General features: G+C 42.8%; 1 protein-coding gene and 1 long non-coding RNA gene across 10 annotated transcripts in view; one reads left to right on the top strand and one right to left on the bottom strand.

Moving 5' to 3' along the window:
* Positions 1 to 7,874, top strand: part of LOC119054153 (uncharacterized) — a 29,920-nt gene extending 22,046 nt beyond the window's left edge. For all 9 annotated transcript variants that reach the window (XR_008390517.1, XR_008390521.1, XR_005083459.2 and 6 more), the window contains 2 exons: positions 5,487 to 5,633; positions 7,786 to 7,874. This is a non-coding gene — a long non-coding RNA (uncharacterized LOC119054153). The remainder of the gene's footprint in view (positions 1 to 5,486; positions 5,634 to 7,785) is intronic.
* Positions 3,310 to 12,479, bottom strand: part of DNAH3 (dynein axonemal heavy chain 3) — a 279,857-nt gene continuing 270,687 nt past the window's right edge. The window contains exons 60-64 of the mRNA XM_053659488.1: positions 12,162 to 12,329; positions 10,546 to 10,688; positions 7,846 to 8,050; positions 5,234 to 5,371; positions 3,310 to 3,761 (exon numbers count right to left, since the gene is read on the bottom strand). Of these exons, the coding sequence (XP_053515463.1) occupies positions 3,408 to 3,761; positions 5,234 to 5,371; positions 7,846 to 8,050; positions 10,546 to 10,688; positions 12,162 to 12,329 (1,008 nt within the window). The 3' untranslated portion in view covers positions 3,310 to 3,407. The remainder of the gene's footprint in view (positions 3,762 to 5,233; positions 5,372 to 7,845; positions 8,051 to 10,545; positions 10,689 to 12,161; positions 12,330 to 12,479) is intronic.

Genomic DNA, 12,479 nt, shown 5'->3' with positions numbered 1-12,479 from the left:
AATGCTCTCCAGTTCCATCCATGCTGTTACAAAGGGTAGGAGTTCCTTCTTTCTATCTGCCGTGTAGTATAGCATTGTGTAAATGTACCATAGTTTTTTATCTACTCATCTGCTGCTGTGCACTTAGGCTGTTTCTAGCACTTGGCTGTTGTAAATTGTGCTACTATAAACATTGGAGTACATAGGTTGTTATGGATTCGTGTTTCAGGATTCTTAGGGTTTAATCCCAGGAGTGGAATCACTGGATCAAAAGGCAGTTCCATCTTTAGTCTTTTGAGGAAATTCCATACTGTTTTCTGCAATGGCTGCACTAGTCTGCATTCTCACCAACAGTGCATTAGGGTTCCCTTTTCTCCACATCCTTGCCAACACTTGTTTCTTGATTAGTTTATGATGCCGTTCTGACCTGTGTGAAGTGGTATCTCATTGTGTTTTAATTTACATCTCTCTGATGGTACTAACTGTCAGAAAATGCAATTAACTTTAGGGGAATGCATTTAGGTAGGGTTTTATACAAGTTCACCAGGGCGGGGCAACCCACATCACTGGGTTATCATGGTATATGTGGGGGCAGGGTCAGTGAGGGAACAATGGCACTTGCTCTGCTCTCTCTCTTGGATTTTGGTCCTTTCTGCTGCTTCCCACAAACAAATTGGATTCTTCTGGTGCTGGTTCCATGGTAAGTGGGCTTGTGTACATTCAAGGACCTTGTAGGTCTCTCCAACAAACTCTCCTGTGAGGCTGGGAGTCTCTCCTGGCACCTTCACCCCCACAAGTTTTTTCAGTTGGTGCTTTTAGGCTTTATTTCCTGTTGCTGGGGCTCTGGGTTGCGCGGTTTGTCTCACTGCCCCTTTTTTCGCCTGGTTTATCTTCACACCAATGTGTGTCTGGTCAGCCAACCGCCTTGCATGTCTCACTGGATTTGATCGTTTCTTCCTCGTACCTGGGTCTGCTAACCACTGCCTCTTCCTGCCAGGACCCCTCTGCACTGGCCGCCGACTCCACCCCTCTTACCGGTCTCAATTATTGGTTTGTTGTTGTTGAACTTGGTACAGTTCAATTTTCTGTCTGTTCTGCTTGTGTTTTTGTTTCTAAATCTTCGTTGTCCTAAAATTTGGTTGTGTGAGGAGGTACAGTATTTTCACCTACACCTCCATCTTGGCCAGAAGTCTAATAATTTATATTTCTTAAAGATTTTTACCTAGTTTTAAAGAGGAGGGAAGGGAAGGAAAAAGGGAGAGAAACATTGGTGTGTGGTTGCCTGTCACATGCCCCCCACTGGGGACCTGGCCCATAACATGGGGATGTACCCTAACTGGGAATTGAACCAGCAACCCTTTGGTTCACAGGCCCATGCTCAACCCACTGAGGTACACCAGCTAGGACTCCATCATTTAGTTTTTTAAAGGCAGAGCCTATCTTTCCACATCCCTTCTCTCCATGTACTTTCCTCCAAATACTGACAAGAACTAAAAACTACCCCAAAAGTAGATTTGTAAACAGTAAAGAGTAGCATGGTGACAAGGGTTCTGATTTCATCTGCTGAGCTATTTGTAGGCAGGGCTGACAGCTTCTCACTGAACTGACCTCTGGCCATCTCTGTCCTAGGACTCTAACCTCTGACTCACTAGGACTTCTGAAGAACATACTGTTCTTTTCCAGGGAGAGACTTTAATAAATCACATTAAACCTCATACTTGTGGCAGTCTTTCTTTTCAAAGTGTAGGAAAATTTGTAATTACAAAAATTTAATCTTTTGTACAGAAACATTCTGTCCCTCGACCCCTGGTGAATGAAACAGCCAGTGCCTGCCTCCCTCAGCTTTTGTTGCTGAAGAGGGAGTTAGGTAACTGTAGTTAAAATTTTAAATTCAGTTGTCTTAGCACCTCCCTCTGTGCCTTGCAGCTTGCAATGTGACTTATCCAAACCATCTGAAGATTCAGAGATTTGGGATCCCAACCATCTTTCATCTCATATGACTAACAGTCTCACTTGGAATGATAAGGCAGTTCCAGCTGTCTATCCATTCTGATATTTTCCCCCATGAGAAAAAGTTTGGTTTCTGGAGAGGGGGGCGGGGCAGGGCAGGGAAGCTAACCTCTACTTTGAAGGGAAGGAGACTGGCTCCTCTTGTATCTTGATTGCCCCTGGTCAGATCAAAACTCCCTATTAGCACTTTTTCTCTGGTATCACTTAGCTGGTTTGCTGATTTCTTAACTCAGAGTCCTGAAATCAGATTTTGATTGGCACTGTGTTCCCATGAAGAAATGAGGTTTCAAAATATGTTTCTCAGAAGCTTCCCACGTGCAGAAGAAATCAAGGACTCTGAGTCAGGACATTTCTTCTAGTGAAATGAAGCAGCCAGTCATACACATTAAGACTTAAACAGCTTTATCTCCCTCAGTTACAAACCCATCAATGGAATATCCTGAAAATAAATGACATAACATACTTAGAGCCAAAGAGCTACATGAGTGAGTGAGTTGCTCAGTGGTTGGAACCTTGTCCCACTTACCAAAAGGTGGTGGGTTTGATTCCCAGTTAGGGCACATACCTAGGTTGTAGGTTTTATCCCCAGTGGCTAGTAGAGAAACATTTGGGTTCCAGTGCTACCACCGACAGCTGTGGGACTTTGGACTTGTTACTTTTCTAAGCCTCTATTTCTACATCTCTAAAATGCAGATGGTAATACCTACCTACCACGTAAGATGTTGTGAGTAATAAATTTTAAATCTCAAGAGCCTTAAAAAACAAAAGTGGCACAGCCTCTTTCAACTTCTGACAGGCCCTAGTGTTAGCCCAAATGAATGGACTAAGAAAGAAGCAATTAAAACATGACAGTTACAGTAAAACAATGCAAGAAAAGTAGCCACAGGGAGCTTAGCTACATGGCGAAAGTTCTTAGTTGAAGACTCCCATGGCCTGTGTTCAGTCCAAGCTCCACTGTTCAAGTAGCTGTGTTCCCTGTATCATGGTTTCTGTAGCCATAAAATGAGGATAATAACAACCTAGCCCCTAGCTGATGTGGCTCGGTTGGAGTGTCATCCTGTAGCTCAAAGGTTGAATTCCTGGTCAGGGCACATACCTAGGTTGTGGGTTCTATCCCTGGTTTGGGTACATATGATCCCTGGTCCAGGTGCATACAGGAGGCATCCAACTGATATTTCTCACATCAGTGTTTGTCTCCATTTCTCTCTAAAAGCAATGGGAAAAAAATGTCCTTGGGTAAGGATTAAAAAAAAAACAACTACTTTATGGGGCTACACTGAAATACCTTGCTCACAGCAAGTGTGCTGTTAATACCTCATCATCATCACTGTCATCATCATACCATGTCACTCTCAAGAAAGGAAACTTAGTAATCGAGAATGAAATGCCTTTTATTTTTTATGCTGAGAGAGATACCATCAGTTATCCAGCTGGCATAAAGAGGCTACCCCTCGGTTTATCCAGTGCTTCTGGGGCCTGTCTGTAGGAAGTTCAATGGACAGGACGTAGTTGGTAGAGTGGCCTGTGGTAGAGAGGATGCCTCTCCGGGCACTTGTTTTATAGACTGGACACACATAAATGTTCTGATGGAGAAACATTGCACTTTTCCCTGGTTTCAGCCAAATGATGGGCAACGGGTCATAGAGGATTTTAGGGAGAGATTCCTCAATCTGCATCCGTTTCCTGTCCCAACGAGCTCCTTCTAAGAAGAGTCCTTTTATGTAGGCCCCATCTTCTGGGTTACTCTCCATGATGGCTTCTTGGGTGGTTACCTGAAAGAGGAAGCTGTGAGTTTTGTAATCTGCTATTTTCCACCTTTTAAGAGTCTGGAAAAGTGTAGACTGGCTACAATGTCTGCCGTTCCCAGGATATACCTCCCAGGACACTTCTATGTCATAGGGGCTTCTACGATAATATTCCTGCCTACCATACATGGGCCAGGTGAGATTTCTAGGTGGCACCTCTATGGCAGGCAGAGAATGCACTGAACTAGAAGTCAGAACCAGAAGTCCACATTAACTCATAGCAACTAGTTTAGTGACCTTGCACAATCCTTCCTGTCTCTGAACCTGGATCTATAAAGTGAGGAGTTAGATTCATATGCATACTAGTAAAACAGTTATCTGGAGGCAGAAATAAAGCCTTTTTTCTAGTTTTTGTCAATTTCTGTACTGTACAGACTTCTACCACAGTCAATTTCAGGCTGTCAGCTATTTAACAGTTAGCTCCAGCTGGCTCTGGTGAGTTGGTGGGATACAGCTCCAAGCCCCCACAATTTAGATTCAGAGTTAGTAAAAATCTCAAATTTCTTCAGGTAAGTGCAGAAAATAATGTAGGTTTACAGGAATAGGGACTGTTGGGATTATGGTAAACCAAATCATTTGAATGATTTAAAATCATTCAAATTTTCTAATCTTTTTTATTATCTTTTTCTAATCTATTCTTTATCTTTTTATCTATTTACCTTTTAATCTATCTTTTCTAATCTATTATTAATCTTTTTTCTCCCATTTCTAAGTACTTATTGCTATAATAGGAAGAAGCTATTGATTTTTGTAAATTTAACCAGTTACCTTACAAATTCTTCTAGGATTTCTAAGTATACAATCATTTCAACAACAAAAAATATATGATTTTATGTTTTTTCCAATGTTTACCCCAGTTATGATATTTTTTACAGTAATAATTTTGGCTTAACATTGTCTTCAAAGGTCCATCAAGTTAAGTTTATTCATAAACTAAATTGAAACCTAGGGCAACCAGTTTGTGACCTCTGGTCTAGATCACAAAAGACCTTTCCACAGAATTTTAATTTTTACAGTGCTCTATTACAGTTCATCTTGCTCTATTCACTCTATGTAGTATGTGCAGAGTGATACTTGACAATTGGCTATTCCTTTAACTTTACTCCAAGCAAAGGACCACCGAACACCATTAACATCATTCCAAATGGTTTGGGTGCACCATGTTAAATAGCATGGAAGAATTCTTATATTTTTCTTGGTATCATGGTGGCTGATTTTTCTTCTGGAAAGAATCTTTTTATATACAGAGATAAAGCCTTGGGAATCCTCTGTCAGGAATAACTTTTGGAACTAACATAAGTCATGCTAAACATTTCAGTTGTACCATCTCAGAAGTATTTGTGCCTTAACACATCCAAATGCTTAAACTATTAAGGAAATGGGCAACATTGGCTTTTCTGCTTGATCCCTTGGGCTGACCTTACCCAAAGCACACCTACCTCAAATTCAAATCCAATGTTGTCAATTGGGATGGTGTATTTCCGGGCATAATTCTGAGAGACACCCGTTAAAAAAGACTGTGTGAAGTAGAATCCAGAGATCCAAAAGACCACAGGGGGTCCACTGTCAATCCAGTTCTGGAGGGCCACAGAAATAATTCACAATCAATTAACAAAATCAAAGATGGTTCAAAGGCAGGTAATGTAAATAAGTCCTAGTAAGCAATGTTTTTTCTCTTTTTTCTTGAAACAGAGCCTCTCAGTTTAGCCTCTGTTTTCCCACTTTTGAAATGAAGATACAAAGAATTATGTTTCTACTTGAAGAAAAACTCTGGGCAAGCTGGTGTCCAGGACTGAGTAACAACCACTCCCGCAGCAACAGTTGCCATACAAGAATACGGTAATGTTTCAAATCCTTTTTTTAATATATTTTATTAATTATGCCATTATAGTTGTTCTATTTCCCCCTTCATTCCCCTCCACCCTGCACTCCCTCTCCCCCACCATCTCCCCTTTAGCTTATGACCATGTGTCTCAAGTTCTTTAGATTCTATATTTCCCCTACTGTTCTTGCCCTCCCCCCCATCTATTTTCTACCTACCATCTATGCTACTTATTTTCTGTACCTTCTCCCCCCTTCTCCTTCTCCCACTCCCCAGTTGCTAACCCTCTGTGTGATCTTTATTTCTATGGTTCTGCTTCTGACTTAGCTGTCCTCTTAGTTTGCTTTTGTTTTAGGTGTGGTGGTTAATAACTGTGAGTTTGCTGTCCTTTCACTGTTCATCTTTTTTTATCTTCTTTTTCTTAAGTAAGTCCCCTTAACAGTTCATATAATAAGGGCTTGGTGATGATGAACTTCTTGAATTTGATCTTATCTGAGAAGCACTTTATCTGCCCTTCCATTGTAAATGAAAGCTTTGCTGGATAGATCAATCTTGGGTGTAGGTTCTTGCTTTTCATGACTTGGAATACCTCTTTCCAGCCCCTTTCTTGCCTGTAAGGTCTCTTTTGAGAAATCTGCTGACAGTCTGATGGGAACTCCTTTGTAGGTGACTGTCCCCTTATCTCTTGCTGCTTCTAGGATTCTCTCCTTCATTTTAATCTTGGCTAATGTAATGATGATGTGCCTTGGTGTGTTCCTTCTTGGGTCCACCTTCTTTGGGACTCTCTGAGCTTCCTGGATTTCCTGGAAGTCTATTTCCTCTGCCAGAACAGGGAAATTCTCCTTTATTATTTGTTCAAATAAGGTTTCCACTCGTGACTGTTCCTCTTCCTTTTCTGGTACCCCCTATAATTCAGATGTTGGAACGTTTAAAGATGTCCTGAAGGTTCCTAAGCCTCTCCTCATTTTTTTGAATTCTTGTTTCTACATTCTTTTCTGTTGGGACATTTTTTCCTCTTTCTGGTCCACTCCTTTGATTTGAGTCCCAGTTTCCTTTCCATTACTATTGGTTTCCTGTGCATTTCCATTCATTTCAATTAGTTTAGCTCCCATATGTTCCTCTAATTTGTGACTATAATCAACCAGTTCTGTGAGCATCCTGATCACCAGTGTTTTGAACTGTGCATCTGAAAGTTTATCTATTTCTTGGTCGCTTAGATTTATTGGCTCTGGGGCTCTGAGTTGTTCTTGAGCCATGTTTTGATCTGTTCGTGCCTGTTATGTATGAGGAGCGGAGCCTTAGTTGTTCACCAGGGCGGGGCCACCCAGGTCACTGGTTTGTGACTCTGTATGTGGGGGCGGGTCAGAGAGAGGCCGCCCAGGTCTCTGGTTTGTGATGCTGTGTGTGGGGGCGGGGTCAGAGAGGGACAATGGCGGTTCTCTCTGCTGCTTTCCACCACTGGGGCCTGCGCGGTCCTTCTCACCACTGCTAGCATCTTCACCGGTTTATCTGTGCACGAAAGTATGACCACATTCCGCCCTCAGTAGGTCCACCACCTTGCACCCTCAGTGGGTCCACCTGCTTCTACACACCTGGGATCCGCCCACAGCTGCTGGCACACCTGGATCGCATGCCCCGGTCAGTCTGGTGGATCTTTCCTGCCCCACCCTGCTCTGCTGCTGGCTCTGCCCCTCTTACTGGTTTGGCTGAAGGGTTTGTTGTTGTCAGACTTCCGTGTTGTTCAATTTTCTGTGGTTTGGCTGCATGTTTGTTGCTAAAACTTTGTTGTTTTTAAAGTTGGTTGTGTGAGAAGGCGAAGTGCTTCCACCTACGCCTCCATCTTGGCGGAAGTTCAAATCTTTTTTTTTTTTTCAGGGCAAGCATCTTGATATTTATGTGTAATAATCCAATGTTTACATGCTAGCTCAAAATTTTTAAATTACCAGGCAGCCAAACAAAACATTTCTTTTAGCCAAATCTGGCCCATGAGCCACTAGTTTGTGACATTTATAATAGTTTCTACTCTTGCGTCCATAGGCTACTATCTTTCCAAGAACTTTGAACTCCCTCCTGCCCTCAACTCTGGGAATATCTTTCCAGTAGGAACTCAATCCAGGGTGCTGCATCGCTGCCTCATCTACTTCCTCTGCCTCTACTTTGTCATTTCAGAATGACCTCTCTACCTGAATGAGCATGCCAAGAGCCCAGTTAATTCTGATTCCCAAGTACCTGGAAGAAGGCCAGGCGGGCCAGCATGTCAGCCACATAGCCCCCCAGGGCCTTCAGCGATGGGTAGGACTTGACCATCCACATGGTTGGCACTTTACCCATAAGCATGCTATTGAAGACATCCTCTAACTCTGAGGACATCAGGACCTGCCCTTTGATGGCTCGGCCAAGATTGATGAGACTTCTGCGAACCACTTTGGTCAACCTGTAAGAACAAAGAAGCCACTCAGCCCACTGCACTTCACCAGTGGGCTCATTCTACCTGAGGATACTGACTCTTAGTCTCCTTTTACTTTTCCCTCCTTCAGCAGGTCAGATGATTAATGTACATTCAGGTAGAAAATTTATAGAGCTGAGGAAAAATTAAATCACCCATTATCCCAGCACCTAAAGATAACTTTGATGTACATATACCTTTCCAGATTTTTCTGCATGGAAACAAATTATTTTTAATGGGATCATATGGTGTTACTTTTTTTGTAATCTGTTTTTCTCTTTTAGCATATAGGGATCTTCTCCCCAATTTAATAGATTTAAATTACACTTTTTATTAAGTGCAAGGTGTTCAGTTTTATTTAACTATTACCCTATTGCCGAAACATTATTTCTAGATTGTTGTCACTGTAAACAATACTGCTTAGGAATATCCATATCAGTCTTTGTGTAAATGTGTGATGATTTTTCTGCTAAAAGTGGAAATTTTGAGTTAAAGGATAATGCAGTTTTAAGGATTTTGATCTAAATTGCCATTTTCATCCAACTTGTTCATTTTAATAGGCTGACTATGAGGTACATACCCAAGAAAAGGCAGCTGAAGGGCCACCTGGGCGATGCCAAGCTCACCAGTCTCTGCAGCAGTCTCTGTCTGGCCTCTCTAAAAGGCTCGGCCCAGCCCAGCAGGAGCACACCTGAGAGTGCCAGAGTCTGCTGCAGAGAGAGTTTGTCATCTCTAAGGATTTATGAAATCCCAGCCAATGGACATGAAAATGATCAAATGCAAAACAGAAATTGTGGATATGCAACCACTAAACATTCATATTATGAAGACTTTTAAGGTTCAAGCATTTGGTGCATGTGCTTAGCTGAGGAGCCATGGGCATCACACCACAGGCTTCTTAAACTAAAACCTAAAGACCTACTTGCTAAAGTTTCCTTTCAATTCTTGCAAGTAGGAGCTCTGATAGTTTCAAGGAAGATAATAATGGTATAATGGTCCCTCTGAATTGGAAACTGAACTGTCACCTAGTCATATGGGGCTTCTTTTACCACTGGGTGAACAGGCCAAAAAGGTAGTGGAAAGGAATGTTAAGAGTATTGCCAAGTGTGATTAATCCTGACTATCACTGGAAAATAAGGTTGCACTTACCCACCCTGTTTGCTTATATTACAATGGCCACTGGACAAGGCTAGTGAAAGTCCCTGCAGCCAGCAAGGATGAGCTCCAGTGACTTCAACAGGGACTGAAAAACCATTAGGCCTGGTGTCTAGATGTATGTGCCAAATTCTCTGACTCACCACAGTAGTGCACCATCCTAGGCTTACACTCTGTACTTTGCTTAGTCCTCCATACAGCCAACTACCTACTGAATCTAGAGAGGAACCCTAAGACTTGGAAAGCCAAGAAATTCTTAGATGACATTCTTCTAGTTCCCTACTCCTTCACAGGCAGAGTTATCCCTAAAGCTGAGCAATGACTAATGAGGCAAATGGAGAAGGCAACACATGGAAAGTTTGGAGCAGTAAGAACCTTGGAGGTAGAAGTGATCAGTTCTCTGGCCTAGATGGTCTTTGGGGCCCTTTCAGTTTTGACTAAGTCAATCAAGACAATCCCACGGACATCACCGAGATATTTCTACTACATTGATAAATTGGCTACATTCTCCCCTCAGTCTGCACCCCAGCACTAAACTGGTTTTTAATTTTATGTCACTGATAACTCAGGGTAATCTGAGTTGCTGCTTAAAGTGTCATTCTTAACTTGTTAGGTGGCTTATCAGTCATCCATTTGCTTTGTTGACTCAAAAATACTTTTCATTTGGTAAATAAAATGTGGATATTTTTATTTTATTGAACCAAAAGAAAAAGATAATCCCACAAAGCTCAATGCTATATATACAGTAACTGGAGAAGTGAGGAGGGAGCCCCATAGCCAGCCCATAATACCCCTTCTCTGCCTCTGTGGAATAGGTAGTAGGATGAACTTCTCCCCTCCTCTTGCTCCATATACCCTGATTTCACATACTGGCTAAGTGCATGGGCTCTGGGATCAGACAGCCTGGGTTCAAATTCAGTTTTTCTACTGAATGACTTTATGGCCTTGCAGTAGTTAATCTTTTTGCATCTCAGTTTTCTCATCTGTAAAATGGTGGTAGTGGAATTACTAACAGCATGTTTCAAAAAACTGCTCAGTGGCTAGATGCAAACATCTGCAAGGGCTTGATGAAAGTGGCTGCAATGATTTCTTTTATTTGTGCTTGATATTAGTTTTAACCTGACTTTACAGATATCACATGAATGAATGAGTGGGAGAGAATGAATAGATGGAATGATTTATCCTGGCCAATACCTGTTGGTATGGTCCTATTTATAGCCCTTTCTGTGGGCAGGGCAAACCATTTCCTCCACATAGAAACCCCTTATCCAGTGTTTATCTAGGTTACTGCTAATTAGATCCCACCCCTCACACTCCATCTGGCCCACCTGTTGAATCTGATGAGCTCCTGCCTCAGGACGGTGTTCATGGATTCCTCATAGACCACAGGGTACAATTTCATGACCACATCCAAGTCAAAGTCTTTGGGAAGTTTGGAGAGTATATCCTGGGTCAGCTCCTCAATCACTTCCTTAAAGTGCAGAGAAGTCAATAACAAGTCTGTGGTCTGTGACTTTGGGTAAATTTGAAGCAGTCTGCATTTGTCATAAACATAGTCTGTTGGACCTTCCTGGGGATATTCCTACAGAAACCAATTCTTCTGGTGAAGAGCGGGGGAGAGGTCTTAGACAACTACCTCACCCCGGCTTTGGGGGAAGATATCACCTTTTGGCCCAGAAAGTAAATGGAGCAAGGGCCTGAGGGCCAGGCCAAGAATAACTGCTTGGCCTCAGCTAGGTTGCCTCGGGGCAGCCCAGAAAACTGCAGAACTCCTCCTGCCTCTAAGTCATTCCTGGGTGAGAATCTCCCACAGCTCTCACAGCTGGTCTCTGAGGACTAACTCCTAATACAGATGGGACTCTTGCTCAGTGACAGTTTTAAACAAGTACACCTGGGAAGGCAGTAGGCCATTCCTCAGCATTGAACAAGAACAGCTCTGAGCAGTGACTTTGCCAACTATGGAGGGACAGGCCCAGAGGAATGAGGATGAGCAGGACCTGGGTGTGGGCTCTGCAGGTCTGAAATGTACATTCCTTTCCCCACTTTCCACTGTTAAGGGAATTTCCACCCCTAAATTGAGACACCCCAACCAAGCTAGTTTTCCTTCAGAGCTATTCCTACTTCTAGCACTATAAACCAATCAAGAAACCAAATACGCAAAAAACCAAATACGCAAAATGCACAGCTGAAGAATTGACATGGCAGAGCTTAGAAGGTGGAGAAGAGAAGGGGAGGGTGGGAGAGAGGAAGGTGTGGTAGAGTCATCAGCTGGTGGTTCTGTTTCTGCCTCTGCTGTTGAGTCTACGGATGCCTTGAAACAAGTCACATCCTCTCACAGGGTTTGCTTTACCCCCATTTGTAGACTGAGGATGGCAAACTGACCATGAGATGCCCCAAAAGTGATTCCAGGTGCTTCCAGGATATAAAGCAAATCATATTGAATCACATGGTGTGAAAGTCGCCTTCTTTCCAGTTTTGGCCACCTTTCTCTTTTCCTTCCTTTTGAGAAAGTCTCAGGCCAGTGCTAGCTAAACACCCTTTAACACTTGCTGTTTCTTCCCTTTTGCAAGAGGCCAGCAAGGCCTCAGCAGCAGCATTTGGAAAGTGCCTGGTAAGTGTTTAACTTTTTTTTTCTTTGTGGCTGTCATGACTTTATGGAAATGGGACTGGGTTTCCATTAATAGTACTGATGTGTAATTTTAAAATAAATGATTTTAAGCCAAGTAGAGTTGGTTTTAAAATATGTAAAGGGAGTTTAGCTAATATGTGGGTAAAGCAACAAATCGTAAATTATGCCAGAATGGCTCACATTCTGGAAACATCTGTGCCCTCCCTCCAAGGACTGCCAGGCCTCCACTTTTCTGCCTTCTTGCTCATCACCCACAGTCTTGCGCCTCATCCCCTTATGAAAACTGCCTGGGAAATTGAACTCAAACCAGGTTACCTGAGAGGACTTGCCACTCCCTCCTGTCTGTCTGGGGAGAGTCAGCAGCACCCCCTGGAACAGCGCATTGGTCTCCTGGTTGTCTTTGGTGATGTCAGCATTCTCGTGGAGCCCAAACACCTCTGGGGGTGCTGTGATGGGGAGGCTCCTGAGATATTCAATATAGGACTGGAAGGAATATGTTCAGTTGACATAAACGTACATACTCTGTGGTCCCACAGATCACTAAGGGCTTGCTCAGATCCAACCCAGGAAGGAATTCACACTAGAGTGGGAACATGGGACGCACACACATGCATGGTGAACACAACCTAAGCT

This window comes from Artibeus jamaicensis, unplaced genomic scaffold (assembly GCF_021234435.1).
Source record: "Artibeus jamaicensis isolate MK-2021 breed Jamaican fruit bat unplaced genomic scaffold, CSHL_Jam_final scaffold_666, whole genome shotgun sequence".
Classification (NCBI taxonomy): Eukaryota; Metazoa; Chordata; class Mammalia; order Chiroptera; family Phyllostomidae; genus Artibeus; species Artibeus jamaicensis.
Note: the sequence above shows the minus strand (reverse complement) of the source record. Positions and strands in the feature narration are given on the sequence as shown.